General features: G+C 44.6%; 1 protein-coding gene across 9 annotated transcripts in view; it reads left to right on the forward strand.

The window, feature by feature from the left end:
- Nucleotides 1-9,936: 9,936 nt before the first annotated feature.
- The window catches only part of GNE (glucosamine (UDP-N-acetyl)-2-epimerase/N-acetylmannosamine kinase), a 37,936-nt gene continuing 19,873 nt past the window's right edge, over nt 9,937-27,999 (forward strand). For 2 of the 9 annotated variants that reach the window (XR_014559340.1, XM_083718807.1), the window contains exon 1: nt 9,937-10,124. Coding sequence is in view for 1 of the 9 variants with exons in the window: in XM_083718807.1 (XP_083574933.1) it covers nt 10,071-10,124 (54 nt within the window). In the remaining 8 variants the exon portion in view is untranslated. Of the gene's footprint in view, nt 10,125-20,569; nt 20,939-20,971; nt 21,644-21,792; nt 22,367-25,549; nt 25,783-26,064; nt 26,496-27,999 lie in introns of those variants that run through there. The other 7 variants (XR_014559343.1, XM_083718810.1, XM_083718811.1 and 4 more) reach the window with 6 other exon arrangements.

The raw sequence follows: 27,999 nt of genomic DNA on the forward strand, positions 1-27,999 counted from the left end.
TTCTCCCAACTTTCAAGGCTGTGTCTCTTTTAAAAAGAAAGAAAAGCAGGAAAATGAAACAGAGAATTCTGTCATGCCCAGTTTGGCCGTGATGGAAAGAACTTGTGATTCTTTTTGCAAGCTGATCACATGCCGCTTGGCCACGGGAGTTGCTTTCTTCTTTGGTCTCAGTTGCTAAGGACTCAGTCGAAACCTCCCTCACCCCTACTTCTTCTTATCAGAGCTTCACCTGTTTTCCCCAGAGAGGCTTGCCGGCTCAAAGACATCCTTTTGAAAACACTTTTACAGAAACGAAATGAAGTATGATTCTCCATCAGCATAATCAAGAGCCTTTGGAGTGATTGATTGATTGATTGATTGATTAATGCATTAAATTTAAATTAATGTGCATATTGTGCAGAAGTCACATGATCGTATGTGCAGGCTTTTGCTCACAGATCTAACTATCCTGCATGGCTTGGTCACTTTGGGGCTAGATATGTTGTCATATGCTCTATGCAGGACTGTCCCCTCATGGTAGCTTTGAATGTTTTGTCTGGTGCAGAACACTGGAATCTAACTTCCACCATGGGAAATAATAGTGCCTTATCTTACAGGGCTGTTGTGACCATTGTAAGGATAATGTATATGAAGCCTCTTAACCCCCCCCCCCACATATAGATACATTATTATTATTCACTTATCGTATCTCCAAAATCTTAAGAGAGATACTTTGGGGGGGTTACTCAAGTGTGAAATTACCACTAACCAAAAACACATGCATGCAAACTACTGCTTATTATAAATAGGAAAGATTGCAGTCAACATTTTCTTTTTCAATTCCTATTGCAGTGACACACCAGAACCAAAATACTGTAGGCTGCACAATAAAGTGTGCCTGTTGCTCTCAGTCTCACTGATCTAAAGTTGCTCTCGCTGATTAATTGACTGACATCCCATCCATCAAAGAGGGTCTATGCGCCAAAGCAAGCTTCCTCACCTATAGCCTATGAGTACTGGAGTGACACTTTAAACATTGGATGGTTGATCTACCAATTGAAGCTGAGGTCAGAAGCCACAAGGTGACACAGAATTTCTTTTTGCTCCCAGCCACTCCACAAGGCACTTGCCTTTATCGTGACATCTGGGCAAACCCGCATTTACTTTCTCCATTACTATGCCTGCCTGCGTGCCAGGAATTCCAACCAAAGGTAACTATAGTAATCATAAAAATCATTAGGGTTGTGAACTTTTCCCAAACTCCATTGTGTTAGGCAATTCCAAGCATACAACACGTTCTGATGTTGCCTAAATGAGTTTCAAATTAGGCGAGCAGATTTTATCAGCGTTCTCCTTGGCTCTGGGTGTTTTGTGTGCAGGATTAGGGCCTCTTGCTTAAATAAATGATTGCACGACGGGGAATACACGTATGCACGAATCGCCGGCTACAAAGAAGCCTTATGTAAAGTTCCCCCGAGATGAAAGAACATTTCTGTATGAATGAATTTGGAGTTTCGCTCGTCGCAAATGACTGCAGGTTATAATAATAATGTAAGCTTTTCCTCAGCCCACATAAGTAAACTTATAGGGATTTTCAAACTTGGTCACACTGAGAGAGAACAAATGGAACTGGCGGGGTGGAAAACTACAGCCTTTCCAGCCCAAGTGAATGGAAGCTAAATGCCAGTCAATCCTAAAGAAAGTTGTTGACTAGAAGGAGGCACCAGTGAATCAGTAAATCATTCAGGGGCGTAGAGGGCAGCCTCTACTATCTGTGGATACTTGGGATGCACAGAAGCCTTGCATTATTTAATTTATTTCCCATAGTACATCAGCTGTTCTTTTTCAAAACATACAAATTAGGAGTTACCACCCGACAGGGCCGGCCCTAGGATGAGGCAAAATGAGGCAGCTGCCTCAGATGGCAGGTGCTGAGGTGCAGGGAGGGGACAGAACTGTAAGTGCCACGTGGCCTGTTCTGTACCCTACTGCCCTCGATTGCAATAAGATTCAACTACCAGTTAAATTGGCTTCTGTATGTGCTGCAGGAGAGGGCGCCATCTTGTCCTTCGCACCAGGTAGCAAAATGTATTGAGCTTGCCCTGCCAGTTGAGATTCTACATAATTGGAGCTTGCTAGGTCAGGCCAATGGCCAGTCTAGTCTAGCATACCATCCTGCTCTGATACTGGTCAACCAGATGCCGATGGGAAGCCCCCAAGTGGGACTGAGCCCAACAACACTCTTCCCTCCTGCAGTTTCTAGCAACCGGTATCCTGAAGTCCTGAGAACTTTCTCTCATGAGAAATCTCTATGTGGGACAAGAAGCTACAGTTAGAACTGGATATGGAACAACTGATTGGTTCAAAATTGGAAAAGGAGTACGGCAAGGCTGTATATTGTCTTCCTGCTTATTTAACTTATATGCAGAATTCATCATGCGAAAGGCTGGGCTGGATGAATCCCTAGCCGGAATTAAGATTGCCGGAAGAAATATCAACAACCTCAGATACACAGATGACACAACCTTGATGGCAGAAAGTGAGGAGGAATTTATTGAGGGTGAAAGAGGAGAGCGCAAAATATGGTCTGAAGCTCAACATCAAAAAAACCAAGATCATGGCCACTGGGCCCATCACCTCTTGGCAAATAGAAGGGGAAGAAATGGAGGCAGTGAGAGATTTTGCTTTCTTGGGCTCCATGGGTTGCTGACCCCTGCTTTACTCCTTAGCTTTTTCTTCTCCTGAACATATCCTGCAAGGCAGTGGAGGTTTTGACCAGAGTTTTCCTTCTCCTAGGTGGGCTACCTTCCCAGGTTGAGGAGCCCCATCTGCTCCTCACTTCCCTCTACAGCACATGCAGGAACCACCTTCTTGACTATTGGACCCACTTTTGATCTCATCCACTCAGCCCTCCAGTACCTGTCTTGCATGCAGGGGAAGCCCCTAACTCACCCAGGGTTTGAGACCCATTGGCTATCCTCACCTGGTTTAGCTGGCTAGTCAAAGCCGTTTCCTGGGAGTGTGGTTGCTGTCGGATGCTGACAGGTTCTAGGAGCCACAGGTAAGAGCTGAGTGTGAGGTGGGGACTTAAAGTGGACATACTACCCCAGAAGGAGCGCAGCATGTCCCCCACCATAGGTACTACCACTCACCTAACACCCCGTACACCCCAAGGAAGGTGGAAAACACAAAGATCAAGTGGCCTGGTTCAGTTTGTGGACAGGTCTCCTTATTCCATAAAGACAGAGGAGACGTGCATAAGTCAAACAAAGTGGTACATCTCAAAATTCCACCATCTCACATTGCCTGATGTGTCGAGCATCTCTCCAAGCAACAGAGAGCTAACCAAGCAGAATGAATGTCCTGCAGCGACACTCCCTTCCACGGAGTCCTGTCTGCTCCCCTCAGCAGATTTCAGGCTTTGAGGAGTTAAAATGGGTGGACACAGTCAAGGGGGAGAGGACTGGCAGCTGGCAATGCCGGCTAAACGAGGAGGAAGGAATGCAAGTAGAACCGCAAACAAGAAAAACAAGTGGTCCAAGTTCCCTTCAAGGAAGTGCTCCCATATGACGCGCTTTCTGACCCTGTTGTAAAAATACTTGCTTTGTCCATCTTGCCCCAGAGCAAATAGATCTATATCACAGGAAGTTCACATTCCATTTTCTGCCTTACCCAGAGTCTCAACAGCCTTGTGCAAACATCTTCCTTTTCTAGTCACAGGAGTGTCACGTTAGAGCAGAGTGTTACTACTATGAACAGGCCAGGATACATGCAAATTTAAAAGTTCAACTTTTTTGAAGCATAGCCATTTTCTTTGACGTCTCTTTTGTGGGTCTGATCCACCTTCGCATATGAACTAAAGGCCTTAACTCATGCTGAAAGACTGTGTGTGTGTGTGTGTGTGTGTGAGAGAGAGAGAGAGAGAGAGAGAGAGAGAGAGAGAATATACTTACCCTTCTATTTTCTTCACAAGTGTTGTAGCATTACTGTGACTCAGTGACAGCACCATAAAACAATTTCTTGCGGGGGGTACTGTCAGGGGCAAAGCATATTTCCAGGTGGGTGATAAAGAAAAAGAGCGGGCGGTGCTGTGGGTTAAACCACAGAGTCTAGGACTTGTCGATCAGAAGGTCGGTGACTCGAATCCCTGCGATGGGGTGAGCTCTTGTTGCTCGGTCCCAGGTCCAGCCAACCTAGCAGTTTGAAAGCACGTCAAAGTGCAAGTAGATAAATAGGCACCGCTCCGGCGGGAAGGTAAACGGCGTTTCCGTGTGCTGCTCTGGTTCGTCAGAAGTGGCTTAGTCATGCTGGCCACATGACCAGGAAGCTGTACGCCGGCTCCCTCGGCCAATAAAGCAAAATGAGCGGCACAACCCCAGAGTCGGTCAAGACTGGACCTAATGGTCAGGGGTCCCTTTACCTTTATGTTCATGACAGGAGTTCAGCAGGTGGGGGGCAAATGGCGGGGCTGTCACATAGAAGAGAACAAAGACTTGTTCTGCACTGCCCCAAAATGCAGTGAGAAGAAAAAAAATTGGCTTTTAGCACTCTGGCAAAATCAACTGTAAGGAATACTGTGCCTGAGTATTCTGTGCCAATTTATGATCAGCCAAAGTTAGCAAAAGCCCCACAGTCAGCTGGATGAGCTGCAGTAATTTCCCTTAATGTGTTGGTTGTATGATCAAAGGATTTCCTCCCAATGAATTTTCTGTAGAAGATGGAAGGCTCTCAAAAGGAGCTGATTTAACCCTTCGATGGAATGGATGAGCCATTGCTAAAAGTAGAAGGTAGTCACGTAAGTTCATTTCCATTTGACAAAATATCTCCCCAAAGAAGTGATTTTCCCAAAGAAGAGGACAGTTGATACCAATTCATTGGGATTGTTGCTAAGCAAAACATATCAACAAAACACAAAATAAAGACTGATGTGTGTAAGGGATAACACACCAGCTCAGATGAAAGCCTGAAGCCAGTTTGAATTGAGCGATAACCAGTGTATCAAGACATATAGGAATGACATATATTTCCCACTGCATCAGGCCTGTAGACTCTCTAGGAATGAGCCAATAAATGCAAATTTAGAATGGTTCATTGGCTGGAATGAACTAAACAAGTATCTTTGCCTCCAGGAACACATAATGTACCAAAATTTGTTCAGGTTGTTTAAAACCTATCAGGAGGGCATGTACTTATGAATGCATATTTCTGCATGCATGAATACTACAAGACTAGTATATTTCCTAGCATGCTTCTCTTGTATGGGCACCACCATTGTCGTGAATACTCTGTATGCAAAGGTACCAAGATAAGTGGGGATCTGCTACTAAGAGACAGTCATAATTACAAGTGAAATTTGCATAATGTCACCCATTTTTCATAACTTGCAATTTTTTAAAAGTTTAGAGCATTATGTATTGTGCTTTTACTAATAATGGGGGTGGAGTAAAGAGCTGGCTTGGACAGCCTGCCCTCTCACTCACCAACTCATCTGGCTTCTGAAATTCCAGGAAGCTTTGCCCCCCACACATAAGCATTGTCTTCACAGCCATAACGACTAGGAACTTGAATTTGCTTGTTCTTTAAATGAAATATTCTTGGGGAGCCGGAGTCTGTGGCCAGTAAATTCTGCAGCTTTTCTGCCTTGTCATGAAACTACAGCTCTGATCATAGCACAGAATTGTTGTTTTTGGTGGATAGCTCATAGCAGTTTTATGCCACCTCTTTCCCAGCCTAATGAGTAACCAAGGTAATAACTAGGTTGAGCTAGAACTGCCTTTGTACTACCAAGCATACAGAGGTTCATAGAAATGTGAGCAAGGTCGGAATGGGCCGGGGGGGGGGGTCTGGAGTCGTGGGGGTCCTTAATTTTGGAGGGACTTTGAAACATGCATTTAAATATTTTCTGGACTACCCGGTTGACTGTGGGGAATGGGACTGTGGGGAATGGGCTGATCTGTTGAGGGGAGATGGAGATATTCTTGGGTTGGAGTTTCCCAGAGACCTACTCCTCAATGAGAAAGGAAAGAAATTAAGAAAGAGACCGACAAAAGACAAGGCAAAGTGCTGGTATAAACAAGAAGAAGAATTGCAGAAGGGACATGGAAAAGACTTAAGAGCCTCGGACATAAGACTACCAGATTGATGGACTAGATGGAATGGACAGTAAGGTCAGACATAACCCGAGACCAGGAAGAAGAGATTGGAAGAAAGCTTTAAAAATTTATTTTGAGAATTAGGAAAAATGGTGGAATGAAATCATTTGACTTTAGTAGAAATGATATTAGGAGTTATGTATAAATAAGTATTAAGTTTTAGGATTTAAGGTATTTAATCGTAAGATAAGGTTAAAATAAATTAAGGTAAATTGAATGAGAGAATATTGTGAAAGATGAAAAGTATATGCTGAGTTAATTGATAGGTTAGACTCTTAAGATAAATTATCCAATAAATGTTGAGAAAGATGGAAAGAATTTGCTGAAACAAATAATTAAACTAGAATACAAAAAGGGAGGTGTGAGGAGGTCGATGAAACAAGTAAATGAAAGACAAAGAGATGGAATATTGGCTGTGTGTTTTATTATTATTATTTATTGTTATTGCTGTATTTTTCTTTCTATTTTTTTCTTTTTTCTATCTATTTTTTATATATTGTAATGTATATGTTGTTAATTTTTTTGCTGTTTGTTTTTTATTTTTGTTTTCTCTTTTCTGTAATCTCTAAACTCTTAATAAATATCATTTAAAAAAAAAGAAAAGAAATGTGAGCAAGGTCTCAGTTCACCAAATTCTACAGCTCTTTGTATGTTCTCAAAAGAAGGAGGCACCAACCAGAGCTGGTGGTATCCAGAGTATATCCGGATGAAGGAGTGGAAAGTAAGCAATAATGGCAGATGAATGAATTTTCATCTAGGTCATTCTGGAATTATTGCCCGGAGCTACTACAGGAGGCAACTCATTATAGCAGTGGAAGAGCAGCTCTCTGGTGAACTCCCTATGACCTCCAAATAATAAATGACTGCAAGACAGTTTGGGAAAATATTAGTCCCCCACCCCACCCTTGCTACATTGCGCCGGAGACATACAACTTCAGAAACCCTTCATCATCGCAATTATCGCAGCCTGGAGGAAGATCTAGAGGCAGTTTGAACCAATGCTCTAATACATCTTTGGTGATAAGCTTGAATGTGCAAAGAGCAACTAAATAATAATGACATATTAACAGCGTGACTGGATGTATAGGAGAGAAGCCTTGTAAATCAGTGATCTGATCTTATAGCACTGAGCTGGCATGACTCCATGTAAGCTCTGATGCTTTGTCCAAATGGGGAACATAATCACAAGCAAGCATGGCAAGGTATTGTGGTGGGGAGCTATTTTATCCAGGACCCAGTTTCTTCTAGTATCCATCACTTTCCAAAGAGGACCTCTTGGGCAACTGTGCACACACCTTCATGAGAAACCCTGACAGATCAGGGCAACCTTGTCCTAGGTCAGAGGGTGAGTGTATGTTTAAGTGACACACTTCCAGGAGTGATTGTCTTTCCCCTGGGTCATTCTTTGTCTCAGTGATTCTCTGTAGCATATCACAGTGACAGTGAAAACAGGACGAGATTAAATGACACCGAAATTTCAGTCCTTAAGCCCCAAGGGAAAGGATGGGAGATAGGTCCCAAACTAGGAAACCAGTCCTGTGAGGTAGGGTACTTATCTTGGAGAGAGTGGAGTGTTAGAAATGGGGACTTCGTCATCCCTTTCTCTATGGCTCTTACCTAGCACAGGTGGGCAGTGGTACCCACACACCGCTCTCACTGCCTCTCCTACCAGTGTTTTGCTGCACCTTCCACTGTGGCTGAATCCAACACACGGGGATTGTGTTAGCCGCAGTTTACCTTGCAAAAAGGCAGCTTGCACATGGATGCATTTGCACATGAAGATCACATATGCAGCATTCTTCCCCAATCTGTGCCAGCTGGGGCTAAGTTGAAGTCCAAAACACCTGAGGAGCATCAAATTGGGAAGCGTTGACCTAGAGTGAAACCTTTATTATCTAGAGATGAACTCTAGTGCAAGGGTCACCAATGTGGTGTCTGTGAGGAAAATGTCAGTGTGTGTGTGTGTGTGTGTGTGTGTGTGTGTGTGTGTGTGTAAAAGAGAGAGAAACTGGGGTCACAAAAGAGAGACAATGCATACAAGTTGGAGCCAATAAAACAGACCCTCTTGAAACTACCGTATTTTTTGCTCTATAAGACTCACTTTTCCCCTCCTAAAAAGTAAGGGGAAATGTGTGTGCGTCTTATGGAGCGAATGCAGGCTGCGCAGCTATCCCAGAAGCCAGAACAGCAAGAGGGATTGCTGCTTTCGCTGTGCAGCGATCCCTCTTGCTGTTCTGGCTTCTGAGATTCAGAATATTTTTTTTCTTGTTTTCCTCCTCCAAAAACTAGGTGTGTCTTGTGGTCTGGTGCGTCTTATGGAGCGAAAAATACTGGTAAGTATTTTTTCAAGAGTTTCTCTCTCCTTGTCTGACCACCATCAAATCACAGATTACAGCTATATGTCTGTACTATATTAACCAAACAGTAAAAACCACACATCTTAGTGCTTTCCAGCACTGCTATGGTACAAAGACATTGTTCCCAAGCACGGGTCTTTATTAATCCTCTCTTTTAAACTACAAACTACCATCAAATCATAGGTCAAAACATATGGGTTTTTTGTGCAGTACATCAGTGTAGGCTTTACTTTGCTGACGTTTTGGGGGGATGAACGCTCCATCAAATCGTGGCAATTTAAGAGGATCTGTCTTAATTCTGCTAGATCTGACTTTTACCTAAGCCCCTTGGAAAAGGTGTGTGTATGTGTGATGATATTATTATTATTATTTGTACCTTTAGTTTTAGATCTTACTATGCATTGTGTGGAAATTGTTCAGTTTGGTCGTGTACTTTTTGGTGTGTTTTATTTATTGTTTATGACTTCTTTTGCAATTATGAAAATCTTCTCATGTTGTAAGCTGCCTCGAACATGATTTTAACTATGGAAAGGCAGCATACAAATAAATCATTGGTGTTGATGAACCTTGAACAGTAGGCCAGATTATTCTGCCATTGCCGATGGGAGGCCAGGAGACATTTGCCTAAGGCCAGCTAATGGATTTTGAAAATGGGTGAACAGGGAGAGTTTCCTAGCTCACCCCTTCATGCATAGTAAGGTAAAGGTAAAGGGACCCCTGACCATTAGGTCCAGTCGTGACCAACTCTGGGGTTGTGGTGCTCATCTCGCTTTATTGGCCGAGGGAGCCAGCGCACAGCTTCCGGGTCATGTGGCCAGCATGACTAAGCTGCTTCTGGCGAACCAGAGCAGTGCACAGAAACGCCGTTTACCTTCCCGCTGGGGCGGTACCTATTTATCTTCTTGCACTTTGACGTGCTTTTGAACTGCTAGGTTGGCAGGAGCAGGGACCGAGCAACGGGAGCTCACCCCATCGTGGGGATTTGAACTGCCAACCTTCTGATCGGCAAGTCCTAGGCTCTGTGGTTTAACCCACAGCACCACCCGTGTGGTGGCACCCCATTATTATGGGTGTAGTGACCTTCCTAAGTGACTGAACTCTCCCAGGAAGTTCTGAGTTCGATTCTAGTTTCTGCCATGGGTAATATGTCACAGCAGCATCTCTCTTCTCCGATATGGGGCTATGGCTAATGGCAGCCTTCACTACAGGGTTGTTGTAAAGGTCTTGTCATGTAAAGCGCCTTTGCGCTTAAAAGGGGGCCTCGGTGCTTCAAGATGGAGACTGGCAAAGGTAATAGGAAGACTCAGAAACAATTCCGTTGGCTGCTTTTAGGGGAATAGGAAAACTCTTACGTTTTCATCTGGAAAAGAGGCTCAGCTGACATCCTGGTTGCTACGAAGGAAGGAGCAAGCATATGAATGAGTCAGATCTCTCTCTCTGAATGACTTTCGAAGGGGGCAGGGCTTCAAGTGGAGAATGGAATTCAGGTGCCCATCAGAGCATCTCCCGGGGAAAGCCAAGAGTTGCTTCGCCCGCTAGAGCAGCAGGAGGAGGACGCCCAGAAACTGAGATCCTCTACAGGATGGGGAGCAACGTGCGCCTTCGCCGGGAGCAGCAGATCCCCCTCGGTCCCCATGTAAGCGAGATCTCGACAGAGAGCCTTTTGTTTCGGGAACTGCGGGAGGAGGAGGGGGGGGGGAGACAGACACAGAGAGAGCGCCTTTGGAAGGCAATGGAGAAAGCGAAAGGGTTTGTTGCGACGAATGGGGGACGTGGCGGAGGCGTTTTTATGTGTGTAGGAGGGGGGGTCGCTTCCATCCTCGCCTTTTGTGCCTTAAGCCACCCGCACCTTTGTAGGATAGGGACCCCGCACAGCTCAGAACAGAATTGGACCGGTGCATGCATACAAAACACACAGAGATGGGTCTCTCTCCCACCTACAATTGATGCACCGGGTCCGCTTCTGCTCTGCATTTCATCCGGGCAAGGGGGGAGATCCGTTCTCCGGCGACGGAGAAATGTTATGACTGGCCAGCGATTGCCGTTAGCTCGTTTCCAGACAGAGGGGCAGAGACTGTCTGGAAACGTCTGAGAGACAAGCCCTACTCCTTTTCCACTCCCACTCTGGTCATATACTCAATAGTAGTAAGTTATTGTTTGGGGGGAGGGTGTTCCTCAGAGCGTAAAGGAAATGCACTCTTCACATGCTCAGGCGCACTCTCATCTCCTGGGAACGGAGAGCTGAGCTGAGCTCAGAGGAAGCCTGGTTTAATTAATACACCAGCCTTCGCTTAGGAAGTCCGAGGTCGCTTTTAAGAGGGGCTCTGAGGAGGGTCGCACATGCAGGCTTAGTTTCAGCACCAAGCGCCTTCCTGGTCCTGGGCCACCCCAGTCGCAACCTCTCTCACATCTTGTCAAAACTCCCCACCAAGAGCTGTAGATGCAAGTCTTGATATACTAAAGCACTTTCTACTTTGAGTTGTGCCACGATTGCTATCCTTACTCTAAAGAGGCTCTGCTGCTATCCCTGCTGTGTTCTAGTTTGTTGAAGAAATTGGAGTTCTTGTTGAAAGTACACTGAAAAGGATATACCAAGAGTTCTGGCCAAAAGTTTCAATACAAGGAATAATTCCTACTCGAGAGTTGAAAAGAAAAACGTGTATATTCTGCTAAGAATAACAGTTTTAAACTAATAGTAAATTTAAACACAACGTATAAGTGCGACAGTTTTAAAATAATAGTAAATTTAAACACAACGTTTAAGTGCAGAAATAATGTAGTTTCAGATATGTAGTAATATAGTATAAAGGTACATAAAATACCAGTACACAACAATTGTTTTATACAAGTCTCAATGGCAGTCAAAAAGAGTCCATATTATATAAAGTCAGAATAAAGAATCAAATAGGGCCAAAAAGAAGTATCCGGAGTATGAATTAGATGTACGGCTCAGTAGTGGTGACCAGGACAGGGCCCTGTTTCGGAGTAAATGCCTTCTTCAGCTCGGTTTTTTAAGAAATATAAATCTGTTGGAAGTCTGTATTATTCAATTCTTTTGTGTTTCTTTTTCCAACATGCATCTTAGATAAATGAATCCAAATTTTCTTGCGTTTCTTAGCAGAATATACCCGTTTTTCTTTTCAACTCTCGAGTAGGAATTATTCCTTGTATTGAAACTTTTGGCCAGAGCTCTTGGTATATCCTTTTCAGTGTGTTCTAGTTTGTGGCAGTGTGTATTGAGGCTGCAACTCTGAGACTGAGCCCCACAGAACTTAACAGGACTTCCTTCTGATACAGATACATACAGGATTGCACAGCAAGAGTTTGAAATCCCTGCAGCAGTTATTTTAAAAGCAATTATCTGAGACCTAAAGCTCGCAGTGCTTTGTGTCTTCAGAAATGGGCAGCAGGAAGTTTGGGGGGAGTGCCTGTTGTTTTATTGCAAGATGTTTCCTCTGGAAGTCTTTGCGTGGAAATGAGGTACATGTTTCATGCCATCAAGCCCAGTATTCCTTCATATAAATACAGTGGTACCTCGGGTTACATATGCTTCAGGTTACATACACTTCAGGTTGCAGACTCCACTAACCCAGAAATAGTGCTTCAGGTTAAGAACTTTGCTTCAGGATGAGAACAGAAATCATGCTCCGGCAGCACGGTGGCAGCGGGAGGCCCCATTAGCTAAAGTGGTGCTTCAGGTTAAGAACAGTTTCACGTTAAGTACGGACCTCCGGAATGAATTAAGTACTTAACCCGAGGTACCACTGTACTCAGAAATAAGAAGTTTACTTGGGAGAAAGCCCCAGTGGCGTAGCCGCACCGGGCACAACATCTGGGGGGGGCGCTCGCCGCCTCCGGAGTCGCCGAAGAGCCTCGGGCGCAGGCTGTAGCAGAGCCCCATGTCTCGTGGAACTGACGAGCTGTGCGCACGTCCGGGCTGAAGGCGTCCGGCCTCAGCGCTTGCCGCGGTCCCCGCGCATCAGGGCCATGGAGGCAGCCCCTCCTCAGAGCCCGGCTGCCGCCACCGCCGCTGCAGCTGCTGGGCCATGTTGCATTTTCCTCGCCTCTCTGCCCTCCTCCTCCTCCGGGCAAGCAGCGTCGTTTGGGCGGCAGCGCCAGCGGCAATTCGCCTCAGATCACCTGACACGGACCCGCCGCCGCCGCCGTGGCTACCCTACCATAAATACCCCAGCCCAGGCAGCAGCAAGAAGAAGCTGGCAGCGGTAGCAGGTTAGGGGTTAGGGGCGCAAATTACTTGCCTTGCCCCGGGTTAGGGGGTGCAAATTACTTGCCTTGCCCCGGGTTAGGGGGTGCAAATTACTTGCCTTGCCCCGGGTTAGGGGGTGCAAATTACTTGCCTTGCCCCGGGTTAGGGGGTGCAAATTACTTGCCTTGCCCCGGGTTAGGGGGTGCAAATTACTTGCCTTGCCCCGGGTTAGGGGGTGCAAATTACTTGCCTTGCCCCGGGTGCTGACAACCCATGCTACGCCGCTGGAAAGCCCTGATCCATATTTTTTTCAAGAACACGCCACGAATTACTTTGGAGATCAAGTCTACCTGGAAGTTATCCTGTCTAATCTAGAAGCCCTACTCCCAAATCTCAGAAGCATAGCTTTCTGTGGCTGGGTTATTTGTGGAAGAAATGTACACTGCACAGACTTCTAGAAGCACTGTTACACAGCATGTCCAGCACTCGTGTGTATTTAACATTCAGCTCTGAAAGGGTTTGAACCTTTAGCATGGGATCAGTATGTGCGTTTGTTTAAAAATGTGTGTTTACCTTTAACTATCATGCCCAATAAAGAATTTATCACACGAGGAAGTAGAAAAATGTTGGTTTATTACACAGAAATATTAGCAGAGTATGTGGGTGCTGCTTCAAACAGGAAGCTTACAATTATGCAGGCAGAAAATAACCATTGAGTGCATACACAGCTTGATTCTAAAGGGTAGAGTCCTTAAACTAACTCCAAAGTCTGGAGAGGGAGCGCAGCAATGTGCTACAGACAATGTGCACTAAAAAGAAAGAAAGTAAGAGAAGGGGTGGTTATACTGTCCTTGAAGCGTAAATGAACACAAAGTCTGGGATCAGAGATCTGTGCCTTCTATGAGACTTAAGCTACCTGCTTGGGAGTGAGAGTTGCTCAGTGGGTAGAGCACGAGACTCTTAATCCCAGGGTTGTGGGTTTGAGCTCATGTTGGGCAAAAGATTCCTAAGTTGCAAGGAGTTGGGTTGATGCTTAAAATCACTGAGGAGCAAAGAGGGCGTCTTACTGGAGCTGTCAGTTGACTAAGCATTGAAAATCAAGGGTTTGTTTATACTTCAAAGCTAACTAAACCTTATGAAAAGGAGAGGGGGCTTCCGAAGCAAAGAGGGTTAACACCTAAGACCTTTGAACCATTGTTTATTCCTGCTGCTTTAGTGAGATTGAAGTAAAAAGGCCTAGTTGAAGAGGAACGTTTTTTTGCCTGGCATCTAGATATGTAACAAAGGCACCAGGCGAGCATCCCTGGGGAGAGCATTCCACGAATGGGGAGCCACTACAGAAAAGGCCCCTTCTCATTTTGCTACCCTCCAAACCTCTCATGGTTAGGATTTATCCCTCAAGCAGCTTTGTCAGGAAGAATCCAGGTTCCCCAGCCACATGTCTAGCCATCAGTAGCCAAAGTCAGAGGTAGTCAACATGGTACCCTGCAGAAATTGTGGACTAAAACTTTCATCAGCCTCGGCCAGTATGGCTAATGGTCAAGGATGGTACTAGTTGTACTCCAAAACATCTACAGTCATACCTCATGTTGTGTCCGCTTCAGGTTATGGCTTTTCAAGTTGCGTCCCGCAACAACCCGGAAGTACCAGAACAGTTACTTCCAGGCTTCGCAGCTCGCGCATGCGCAGAAGCGCTAAATCGTGCTGCATGCGTGCGCAGATGTGGCGCTTCTGGATGCAAACGCTTCGAGCTGCAGATGTGCCTCCAGGACGGATTACATCTGCAACTCGAGGTTCCACTGTGGAGGCACAATGACTACCCCAGCCTAGGGTATCAAAATGTTGAAAGCTAACCCTGTGCTTGCTTAATCATATAAAGACCTAAGCAAATTTGATTTATTGTTTTAGTAATTTGATTCTTGGAGGTTTTATTATGTATTATATAAATTTATGCTGTGTTCTGCTCTAGGATTGGTTTTAATGGATAGCAGCTTCTAAATTACCTAAGCAAATAAATAAGCAGACAATAAGTAGAAACATGAACACAACCAACCCACAGCAAAGATGACTGCAGAATCACTTTAACATGTACACTGAGGCCTAAAATAAGCGGATAAGCAGAAAAAGAAACATAACCAAAACCACAGCAATCATATACTGAACAGTTTTGCATTAATCGATCAATAAGACTGCATTAGCGGGACTACGGTAATACCTAATTGAAAAGCAAAGCATGTAGAGTTGTCTTTGATGTAAAAGTTATATTAAATAACCTAAAAACAATTCCAGTTACAAATATATGCAGGAATAGAGATAATGTGTAGCAAAAATACGGTACTTGGAGTCCTCTCCTCGAGTCTCCTACATCCTAGATTAAAGATCGCCACCTCACATTACTGTTATATTCATTTTATTGACTTAGGGAAGAGATAAACTACTTGCTGACTTGGTGTGAGAAATTGAGCAGATTTAATAGCTGATATAATCAACTGCTGGGGTTTTGTAACATCACAATTTTAAAGTAAAGCTCTAATTGCTGGGGAAATGTCTTTCTGACTCTATATAAAAACATTCACCTGAATTGGCTCTGGTGGAATTACACTGGACAGTAGCAAAGCCGCATCTCCAAGCATGAACTACTGCCAAAGCCATGCAGAGAGTGTGTGTGGTATGGGAAAATGATCAGAAGACATCCTGCCCCAGCTTCTGTTACTCCCAGCTACATGATTACTATTGTATCTCAAAGGGCTACATAAGCCATTGTTTATTGTTATGGGGGGAAACAATAACATTCATAGGACTGCAACACTACCTTCGTCCCTCGTCCCCACCCCCATGCCAATATTAAATACTTGTGATTCCAGTTTGTGGCACACCAGTTTTGCCATTTCACCCAAATCTTGCAAACTAGGGTTACAAATTATGTTGAAATTATATTTTGCAATTCTTGTTTGAATAAAGTGGCAGAACTGTGGCTGGTTGGAAACCTGGAACAGAAATTGCTACTCTTGGTGAGTGTGGCAGGAGGAGAGATTATGAGCCTGAGCTCATTCATGCTTGTTTGTTTCTGCTTAACCACAGTTTGGTACAGTTGTACCTTGGAAGTCGAACGGAATCCATTCTGGAAATCTGTTCAACTTCCAAAACGTTCGGAAACCAAAGTGTGGGTTCTGATTGGCTGAAGGAAGCTCCTGCAGCCAATCGGAAGCCGTGGAAGCCCCATCGGACGTTTGGCTTCCAAAAATAGTTCACAAACTGGAATAGTCACTTCCAGGCTTGCAGCGTTCGGGAGCCAAAACATCCAAGTACCAAGGTGTTTGGGATCCAAGGTACAACAGCTTTAACACCTGAAAAACATTGTAGTAGCAATAACATTCCCTATGATTAGCCTTAAGCCAGAGTTTGATGCTGGCTTTGAAATATACTATAGGGACATATATTCTATCCTTCAACAAAGAAAAGGGAACAAAACCAAAAACATTTTAAAAGCTGTGTTTTTAAAAGAGCAGCATAAAAGTATTCAGCAGAAATTAGATTGAAAAGCCTGATTATTATTAATAATAATAAAAAAAGATGCTGAAACTACATCAGAGTATGAATTGGGTGAGTCTCCCTGGGAAGAGCATGCATGCCACAATCAGAGTGCCACCACAGAGAAGGTCCTTCCCATGGTAGCCACTCACATTTAGCAGGAACACCCCAAAAAAGGTATTCTGAGGAATATCTTGATGTAAAGGCAAGCACACTGCAATCTGACCTTCAAAGCTTGGTTAAAGGTAATTGTGGTTGTACAAGGCTACCCCTGCCTTAAAGCAAAACATGATGTGTGCTAGGGAATAGTTTGCCATTCTGTCACTGAAGTCAAGACTGTTGTTATCTTAATCTGCAGTTCCTTAAGTGAAGTGTATTTTAAGAAGCGATAATAGGAGCGGAAGTGTTTCAGTCTGGCAGGGGCACTTCTTTCTATAGTTCGTTCTAGTTTGCAGAACTCTCAGGATGCAGGCCTATACATATTTATCTGAGAGATAAGGCACTTTGAGCTTCTGTAATCATGCATAGGATTGGCGCAATAAGCACATATGATTCATTCATTTTGTAAAAGCACCGAGTGGTGTATTCAATGCTTCTAGAGCATCCCCAAATCTTGCATATGAATAGTGCTGAAACAGGAACCGTTAACCGTATCTGCCTTAAAAAACACATTTGCAAATTCATTATATTACAGAACGTTTACCCACCTAATCTGACTCTGAAGCAACATGGACAATGTACCAGAACTTTTACTGGCGTGGTGTCGAGCCTGAGGGAAAATATATTTGTCAGGAAAGTTTTGCATTTATACATACAATCAGCATTTTGGTCTTTAGTCATAATTTGAAAAGATGTAAAGTTCACACAGGGCATACTGCATAATACCTCCTCCCTGTGGATCACAAATACCTGCCCCCCCCCCCCCCCGGATTTAAAGCAGGAACAATAGCATGGAGGAAAGGGTTAATAAGACGCCCCCCCCCATTCCACTCAAATTATCAAACAACCACCTCTTTCTCATGGCTGCATCTACACCATAAAAAGCAATAGCAGATTGCCATATCAATAGCAGATCTTCTGGCAAAATGCATACCTTAACTATCATTTGTGCAAATTATTCAAGTATGGTCTTTGTAGGCAAACATGCACCTCTGGGCACCACACTGCTAATGCCTTGCATAAATGCATAACACTTTTGTGAATCCTGATTACAAAAAATATGCCAACTCCCTATGTTTTATAGAGAAATTAGAAAGAAAAATATACGTATCTCAACAGTTATCCATGTCCTGCACTCACAGAAAGGATTCATGTGAGTCTGTTGCTCCAAATGTAGCATGCAAGGAGTGTGTAACATTATTCACATGGGAAATGCTCCTCTGTAAGCTACAACAGTGTGTTTAACTGCTGTTTAGGTACCTGGAATTTAAATTCACTGGATGACCTTTTGACCATGTGTAAATTGCACCATTTATCCATTTGCCCTTGTGCACTGAATTAATATTTAACAAGAACTGTTCCTTTCTAAAAACTAAAGAGATAACCAAGCTATATTAAGCACCTTATCATAGGCTCGTCCCTTTCTCTTGAAATATACTTATTACATATAGACAAGAAGGAAATACACACCCTAATTTTATTATCAATATCTACAGGACAGTTCCAAAGTGTATTCTGAAATAAGGCTATCACCACAAAGCATTATGCTTCCTGTCCCATATGGCACCAGTCCTTTTTCCGGTCCCATCTTGCCAGTTCATACTCTTTCTCTTCTTGACCTTTTAGTAAACCCCTGGAGGAATTTTATCTATTTTCTCTGGAAAATGAATTCCCTACGTACAGGTAGACAAATTACGATCACTAGGAACATCTATAGTCACTGACTGCCCAACCTTATGCAAGTTCTTTCAATAGTAAATCCAACCAAGGCAGCAACCCTTTACACCCTTACTAGCAGAGCTGCCTAAATACAGTACTTTTTATTTATTTCGAGCGTCTCCAGCTTTCCAGCTTGCTGCCTCGTTTCTCTGTCACACCACTCTCCCTCATATCTATGTGCTAAACAGTGTTAGAAACTGAGATATGAAAGCTTAGGAGCTAAATGGCACCTTAAACCTAGGTTATGGGCGCAACAGTGGAATGTCCAGGCACGCTTTTTTATAACAAGAATACAAAGCTGAAAATGAAGGAACTGCAGCTAAAATATTATGTTCATTTCTCACATGGTCTAGTCCTTCCCCTGCCCGTCCCCCCTAATATTCTTAAGAGGGTCTCTTCTCCGGTCTTCAGAGAGTAGCTGGAAGTGGGGAGGCAGAAAAAGGTCCTTTCTTTCCACTCTGTAGTTTTAATCTGAAATCTTAGGCCCAGAGCTCAGAAATTGCTCACACTAATGAAATTCCCTGTCGCATTTTTGCGCAAAGAACAATGGGAGTTTCGAACACTGACACTAAACTCTGGCTTTATCTGTTTGTTGAGGGAGGGGCCCCCATTCATTTCTCATCTTGCACCAAACCCCTTGATCTTTTGTTCTCTTAATGGCCAGACTCTCAGGCAATCACAGAAAGCTAACCTGGCATAATTAGCTTTTAACACTTGCTGGATCCAGGGATTATAGGGGTCTGGCACCCACAAACTCATAACACTATGTTGGGTTTTTGTAAGTGGCATTGAGTTGCCTGGCAAGGAAAAGTGACTAATAAATATAATAAATAATAATCATCGTCAGGGGTGTTTTTTGAGCAGGAACTCAGAGGAATGGAGTTCCCTTACCTTTTTTTATAAAAAAAAATTGGGTTGGGTGGGGTGGGGTGCTGGAATGAATATATACCCAATGCCTGAGCCAAAAATCTACCTATAACTGTAATCAATAAAGTTGTGGCCGTTTCTAATCCAGACCATTGTCTGCTTGAGTTTATTAACCACATTTCAGGGGTGCCAACTTGTCCAAAGAAATTGAGGGGGGCAGGCGGGCGGTAAGCCCCACCCTGCATAATCAATCACATGATGGGGTGCACACATACTACAGTATTTGAATGGCAATGCCCATCAACTTTGTGGGGTCCAGGCCCTTCAAATATTTTATGAGGGGCGCAAAGACGCCATGGACCCTAGTTGGCTCCTAGCATAGCTGTCAACTGTCCCTTATTTGGCAGGAAACTCCGTTATCCCAGCGCCGTTTCCCGCTGCTGTCCAGATTGATGATGTCCCTTAAATTTCCTGGGTTTCATGCTTGTCTGGCTCGGGAGGGAAGCAGCGGCTTGGGGTCCTCTGCCTCAAAAGAGAGAGCGCGCACGGGCTGCCGCGTCTCCATCTCTCCCTTTTCCCCCTCAGGGGCGCGTCGTGAGGAGACGGGTGGCAGCGGGCGGGCGGGCGGGCAGGCAGCCCCTCTCTAGCGAGACTTCCGTCGTGCTGCCAGGGGAAGTTGGAAGCAGCGGCGGCGGTGGCGGCTGGGGAGGCGGCCTGAGGGAGGAGGAAGAGGAGGGGATGGGGAGGGACGCAGAAGGGCGGCGCTTCAGTGGCCGCCGCCGCAACCGCCTCATGCCGGGCTCGCGGGCAGTGTGGGCGAGAGTCCCTCTTTCTCTAACCAGGAAGGGCCGATGGAACTCCTCGCTCCAAGACGACGGCAGCCCCAATGTGCTGCTTAGCATCCCCTCCAACCAGTGAAGCATCTTAATGTAGTCATTTCCCCCTCTGCGTCCCTTTCATAACTCTATTTTTATAAATCATTTGTCCATTCATAGTTCAAATTTTTACTACAAGTTTTCTGTCAATCCTACCAATGTATGTAACTCTTGACAATAGCTTTTCAACTAAATGATAAACTTTCCCCATTCTTTATGAAAGAGGTCCTCTTCCTGGTTTCTAATTCTGCCTGTAAGTTTTGCCATCTCGACGTCGTTCATCCATTTTGTCTGCCCCTCTTCTTTGGCTGGAGTTGTAGACCCTTAGGATCATCTAGTCCAACCCCCTGCAAAACACAGTCAGTGGCAGCCACAGCAGCCTGGCTCCATCAGTGCCGGATTTCTGTGTAAACTAAGCCAAAATCCCTTATTTTGGCTGCTGATCCCTTATTTTCGAGGCTGCTGGTCCCTTATTTTCAAATCTGTAAATTGACAGCTATGGCTCCTAGCCACTGCCAGGGTGTTTGTGTGGCACTGCGACTGAACCCAAAATAAACAAAAAAGCAAACTTGGTGACTCCCCCCACATTTCTTTCCAGAAAAAACAACAACACTGATCATAATTAACGACATCAACGATACTAATAATACCCCTCCGTTCCCCACCCCGCGCCTCAGGCAAGTCTTTCCTGGGGTCGACCCAGGGGAAGGGCAGGAGAGGAGTGGCGGCCGAGGAACCTCTTCCCGCCATTTCCATCCTCTCTCTCTCTCTGCAAGAAGGCGGCGGCTGCCATGAGGGAGCAGAAGCCGCCTCCGAGGCTGAGGGCGAAAGCGCCTCCTCCCCGGACTGCGGCCATGCAGGTGCTGCGAGGGAGCCCGCCCGCTTAACGGTGAGCCGGGCCGCGGCCACGCAGGCGCCTGGCTCCCAGCGACGCGGCAGCCCCTCCATCCCCACAGCAACGACGCGCCCATTTTGTTTCGGAAATCGCCTCGCCGGCGGCCCCCAGGCGCCTCCGCGGCAGAAGCTGCCCCGTTAGGCCGCGTGAGGCGGAGCCCAGGGCCCGGGGCGGGGGCGCGAAGCGGAAAAACTGAGGTAAATATTTCCCCTCACGGATTTTCTCTTCAGGCGGCGAAGGGGTTGGGAGGCCGCGGAGGCGGGAAGGGCCTCCCTCGCAGCCAAGGAGCAGAGAGACGCGTCCTCGGCAAAACGGGCATTTGCTTTTTTTTTTTTTGAGGGGGGGGGACACGCCGTGTGTGTCTTTTCTATTTGGGGGGAAGGTGCCATGATGCCTGCCTTTCCAAAAAAGAGAGAGAGGCTTTGCTGCAGCCCCCTCCCCATGATGCGCCCGAAACAAGCACCCAGATAAAGGGGGTAGGGGAGAGAAAAAAACCCCCACTTGTTTTCGTTTTCCTCTTTCCTATATAATTTGGTTTCCGTTCTGAAGGGGAGTGTGGAGAGTAGCGGGTAAATCGTGGCAGAAGGGATCGCTGCCCTCACATGGCAATTGGAGGAGGCTCTCCATCTCCTCCTCCCCTTCCTGCTGCTTGGTGGTTATAACATTGAGGCTGCAAAAGCCTGGCTGAAGCAGGATGTTAGTTAACAAATAGCAGCCTTTAAAAATAAAAAAAAAGATGGTGGTGATGATAATCATCATCTCGCAGTGGGTGCAGCGGTGGCTGCTAGAAAGGAGATGCTCTGTGGTTTGGATTAGGGGTTGGGAGGAAATGGAGGGAGGTGGGTGCGTTGGCATTTGGGGCCCACCGTGTGCCAGAGGCAAGATGTTATCGCTCAGAGACAGTGGCGTAGCGTGGGGGGTGCAGGGGGGGCGGGCGCACCAGGCGCAGCATCTGGGTGTTAGGGTTAGGGGGCACAAATCCACAGGTTAGGGGGCGCAAATTACTTGCCTTGCCCCGGGTGCTGACAACCCACGCTACGCCACTGCTCAGAGAGGCAGCTTCGAAGACCCAGGAAAGAAGGGTGAAATCTAAAGGATTCCCTATTTTGTTTTAAATCCTAGTAAATGCTCTGAAAGGCCTTCCCACAAATGGCAAGACAGGGATAGTGGGGGTTTTTTAAAAAAAAAAAATCAGGGATATGTACCAGGAAAGTGGATCTGTTCCTGGGTAAAATAGGGACAATTCAAACATAAGTACATATGTAATATTAAATAAATAGATAAGTATACCGCCCTATACCTGCAGGTCTCAGGGTGGTTCACAAGATAAATATATTTTGATAATGGCTATCAATCACTATAGACAGATCGGTCCCATTTTGAGGGCGTTTGCCTTGAAAGCCACAGGATAAATATTTTAATAGCATCAGTTCAGCTTCAGAATATTGCCATGGCCCCAACATCGTTTAATACTAAATTACTGCATTATTTTTAAGTGTTACAGCAGAGGTGGGGAACCTCTGGCCTGTGGGCCAGTCTTGATCTGCCAAGAGTTCCAGTTGGGTCCATGAAGCCACTGTTCAAAATCATGCCAAACTGTAAATCAGCTGACATCACTCCAATAGGTGGGTGACATCAGCTGATGGGTAGGGGTTTGGGGTTCAATTCTGAATTGGCTGCATATGCCAGTTCCCTATGGATTTAACACCTATGGATAGAAGTAGCAGGATTTAATGCCCGCTCATCAGCTGATGGTTTAAAGTGGGATGTATAGCCTGACTGGGCATGCTGCTGAAATCATGGGCACTTTGCTTCTTCTCTACAGTGACCTAAGCTATGGGCTGGCAGAACATTATATTCAAGCCCAAATTCATGGTTTGTTTTTCCAAAATGAACTACCTTTAAGCCATAGTTTAGTTTAATTATGGTTCACACATCTCTTTAAACCATGTTGTTGTTTAGTCGTTTAGTCGTGTCCGACTCTTCGTGACCCCATGGACCAAAGAACGCCAGGCACCTCTGTCCTCCACTGCCTCCCGCAGTTTGGTCAAACTCATGCTGGTAACCTCGAAAACACTATCCAACCATCTCGTCCTCTGCCGTCCCCTTCTCCTTGTGCCCTCCATCTTTCCCAACATCAGGGTCTTCTCCAGGGAGTCTTCTCTTCTCATGAGGTGGCCAAAGTACTGGAGCCTCAGCTTCACAATCTGTCCTTCCAGTGAGCACTCAGGGTTGATTTCCTTCAGTATGGAGAGGTTTGATCTTCTTGCAGTCCATGGGACTCTCAAGAGTCTCCTCCAGCACCACTTTAAACCATAGTTCAGTTTAATTTAAACCATAGTTCAGTTTAATTATGGTTTAAAGAGATGTGTGAACCAGGCCATTATCTTACTCCCTGCAAGTGTTCTGCTTGTATGTTTATTGGTTACTAGTGATATTATTATATCGTTCTATTGAATTAGGCCAACATTATAATGTATATCACATAGAGGCTGCAGCATTAGGTTAGGTTAACATATGCCAAAAAATAATATTATTCTCCAGTGGGTAGAATAAAAAGGTAAAGGTACCCCTGCCCGTACGGGCCAGTCTTGACAGACTCTGGGGTTGTGCGCCCATCTCACTTAAGAGGCCAGGGGCCAGCGCTGTCCGGAGACACTTCCGGGTCACGTGGCCAGCGTGACATCGCTGCTCTGGCGAGCCAGAGCCGCACACGGAAACGCCGTTTACCTTCCCGCTGGTAAGCGGTCCCTATTTATCTACTTGCACCCGGAGGTGCTTTCGAACTGCTAGGTTGGCAGGTGAGTGGGTAGAATAACTGTCTATAAATATAAATGAGGTTTGCATTCTGCAAGCATAGGCCTATTTTTCTGGCTGCTTTTGCAAGTGTTCTCCAAATCCAGTTGTTTTTTCTCTAGTCCTAATTAATGGACCTAGCTGCATTGAATTACTTTTTTTAGCTGCAAGGGTGCTATAACCTTGAAATGTTATAGCATCTTAGATTGTTTGTGTTGAAATAAAAGTTGAGGGATGTGCATTTTGCCAGGTGTATTTCCTAACTCCATCCCCTTAGGGTGTTTTAGCTATTAGGTCCTTTATCAAACCAGTCCCCCACCCTTTAAAAAGTAATTATTAACTTGGAGAAGAATGGGTTGTTTGTTTGTTTGTTTGTTTGTTTGTCTGTCTGTCTGTCTGATTGTCTGCTTGCTTGCTTGCTTGCTTTAATCACAACTAATATGTTTATGCATATCTGGATTTGTAATCTTTTCCCCTTGTATGCGGATGACCCTATTTTGCTACATGGTATCTCCCACTATTGGAAGGGAATATATTATGCAGAAAACAAATAAACTACGTTAAACAAGGCCATGGATCCTTACCAGAAAGCATTCACAAAAAAACCTCCATAAATATGTGACTGAGAAATCCAAGATAAGCATCACATTGGTTGGGTAAATGTTTCAGCTTCTGCCTTCATTGGTAACACAAAACTGTTTAATTTCAAAAGGAACACTTGGAGTCAAGGTTCATCACATGCTCTGGACAGAGGGAATTCTCAGGAAAGCTTACATAAAAAGAGATACATTTGTGCTAGGAATATTTAAAATAGGATTAAAAACACAGAGAACCCTTTATGTATTATCCTTCAAGTTGAAGCCTTCAGGCATTTCAGTTTTCAGTCTGTGTATCTGGGTGTTGTCTCTTGCTTCAGGTCTGTTAGAAATGACTCTTTTTGGTTGGAAGGGAAGGGAGTGGATGCTCTGCCAGCCATAGGGGAAGCACATTTCTCTTCTTGTGCCCTCAACAAACTCTGAGGAGGACTTTGACACAGTAAAGAGGGCTTAGGGGCAAGGTGACCTTGCCACCCAGTTGCCCCTTTGCTTTTAGAAGCATCTTGGACAAAAAGCAGGTGGGGAAGGAGGGCAGAGGTGCTGCCTTCTCACTCAGGGCAACAGTAAATAGTCGCTGCAGTGGTGCCCACCAACTTTGCTGAGTACCAAGGAAAAGGAGACCCATGCTAAAGTGGAGAGTTGTTCTCAAGCTGGCCGCAGCACTTGGTGGCAGCTCAGGGGTGCCAAGCAGTGGCACATTTTTTGCGACCCACCCCCCAAGCCTATGCCCTTGGCAGGGACCACCCTAGCCAACCCCTACTTATGCCCCTATGTGAACAGTAACTGACTGCAATGGGTAAGGGAAAGGGACCCGTGACCGTTAGGTCCAATCACGGACGACTCTGGGGTTGCGACACTCCTCTCGCTTTACTGGCCGAGGGAGCCGGCGTACAGCTTCTGGTTCATGTGGCCAGCATGACTAAGCCGCTTCTGGTGAACCAGAGCAGCGCACGGAAACAGTGTTTTCCTCCCCGCTGGAGCAGTACCTATTTATCTACTTGCACTTTGACGTGCTTTCGAACTGCTAGGTTGGCAGGAGCAGGGACCGAGCGACGGGAGCTCATCCCGTCGCAGGGATTCGAACCGCCGACCTTCTGATTAGCAAGCCCTAGGCTCTGTGGTTTAACCCACAGCGCCACCCGCGTCCCTGACTGCAATGGGAGGTGATAATAAATAAAAGTGGGTTTCTGTCGCTAATGCTGAAAACAGTTCATAAACTGGATAACTTATTATTATGGTTTAAAAGTATGTACCGGTAATTTGTTTCCAGCTCCCACATTGCCACAATAATGACAATGATTTCAGCTCAGAAAAGTATACCTATTTAATTTTCACATTCTGCTTGGTTAACAGGTAACTGTTCAGTTTTGTAGATCCTTTGCTACTGCAGTTCACATTCCTTTGCTGTTTTGGCATTTAAATTGGCCTAACCCTTTGACTGAACAGGTTTCCTTGCTCCTCCTATACTGTATGTTGCATGCTGTTTGTTTCAGCTGAAAAAGTATTAAGCTTCAGAAGAGGAGTAATTTATGAGTTAAACATGACTCACTAGCCAATGTTGAGGAAGGAGAGGCGGAGTAATTCTGATGCAAATATTAGTAAAAGCTAATGTTTAATCCTTCACTGGGTGGTGTGCAAAGAGATAGAAGGTAAAATTTCCTTGTTCTAAAGCTAAAAATATAAATACAAAATTATTGAGAGAGTTGTCCAAAGTAATACTTTCTACAGTAGCATTTTGTGTTTATAGAAGGTGTTTTACTAGGTATTAAATGAAGAATAACTTTTCTCTCTCTCTTTTGTGACTCTGAGGGAAAGCAGTATTTTGGCCACCAATATAAAGTTGTATTGCAGCCCATCACTAATGATAAATTTGTTGTGAACAAACCTGCCAGCAGCTAATTTCCTGTGTTTAAACATATTTTATATGAGAAAAATAATGAATACTTAGATGTGTAACTAGACTGAGCATCTTTGACTTGTTAAAACTTTAAGGAAATGTCTGTTCTAGATTTTTGTAGCATGCCATGTAGTTATTCTCGGTTTTTTAGTGGAAAAAATAACTGAATGACATGATGTCTAGCATGGCCACTTAATGCTATAAAAGTTGGTCAGTTAATGGCTCTGTGCCTACTAAAGCATGCAAATGTGGAGGGGGATAATTGTTTTCCATTTATCCTTGCAATTGGGCAGTAAGAAATCAGAGTTCAGTCCTGTTTTGTTCTTTTGCTTAGGTCTAGGAATTCCTCATGGGAGAGTAAGCTAGAGAGGTTATCCAATTTAGCTAGCAGCCCTATATACACATTTACCTTGGAGTAAGTCCCAATAGTGCTTATTTCCAAGGCAAGCTAGATAAAGGTCCTGGGTAAGTCACAATAGCCTCAAAAAATTGCTTCATTTTGCAATATGTAAGCAAGGCATGTTATGAGGTGTGTAATAAAAAACAGTACAAAACAGAGTTTTGTACTATTATCAAGCAAGGGCAGAGCACAATTCATTTTCTGCTTCTTGGAAAGTACTTTGTATTTATGGGTGTGTTCAGTGAGACTACAGAAGGAAGTTGGTTGTGTACTGTATGGTTACCTTTCTACATAACAAAACAAATGCTAAACACGTATTTTGAAATAAGTTGGAACTGAAACTGAACTCTCCTTATAGCAGGAGGCCCCAGATTTAAAGAACCCTTTACAAAACAGATTAAACTGAAATTAATGAGACTTTCCTACATAGGTCATCTCTTCCAACTCTGGATTTCTCTCTTTATAAGACATGAAAATGAAAACTTTTGTTCTGTTTTGCAAAAATTTCCATCCTTAGAATCCTGTTGGCAGCATATAGACATGCGTAAAGCAGAGCAGGGCAGTTCAGAACCTGCTGGTAGGTCTCTGGGTGGTTTGCAGTAGAGAAGCAAAGGTTTCCTGCTACTTATGGTTTAAAAAATATGACACCCCCCCTCCACTCCTCAAATTAGGCTGTTGAATCACCGGAACTCCCTACTCCTAGAGGTGTGTCTAGCACCTTCATTATGCAGCTTTTGTATAATGCTAAAGGTGTACCTCTTTATCCTGGCTTTTGACACGTGGGGTGTATGTTTTCAGTCCCACCTTATTTCTATAATTTTAAGTTGTTATAAACTGATTTTAATATTTTAATTGTTGTAACCTGCCGTGGGACCTTTGTATGGGGGGGTGGGTGATTAGTGACAACAACAGCAGAGGAAGATGATGATGTTTGTATGAAAGGATCTATGTGGTACTGGTATGATTCTGGTACTGAAAACAAATTTCTGGGTGAACATATTCTCAGAGACAACATTTTCCTCAGTTCTGTGTCCTTTCGAAGACATTATTTTGTATGTGGCTCCAGATGTTGGACCTCAGGATTCTCATGACAAAGTAAACCCACATGCCTAAAGTTTTCCCGCTTCTGCTATAAAGGAATGGTACAGAGTCTATTATGTAACAATGACCAATTGCTAAAAAATCTGCCTCACATATGGAACAGTTGCTTCATTTACAGAATGAAGACATTTGTGCACCCAGGAATATGTTGCGGATAAATAGACACTTCCACATAGTTATTTTTTCCTGTACAGTATATGGAGTATGCTATGCTATTGCTTATGCATGCATGTATTATTAGTTATTACAGTACAGTATCTTGGGCATGTGGCCTTCTAGCTTACAACCTTTGCATAGTGCCCGTCTGGCAATCACAATTGTTTCCCACCCTTGCTCCAACGAGCTCTTAGCAGCATGCATCATCACTCCACTCCGTCCCCACTGTCACTCCAACAGCTATTTGACATAGGTTAGGTTGAGAATGGGTGACTATCCCAAAGTTATCTAGTGGGTTTCATGACCGAATAG

Source organism: Podarcis gaigeae (genome assembly GCF_964106915.1).
Source record: "Podarcis gaigeae genome assembly, chromosome: 17".
NCBI classification, from domain to species: Eukaryota; Metazoa; Chordata; class Lepidosauria; order Squamata; family Lacertidae; genus Podarcis; species Podarcis gaigeae.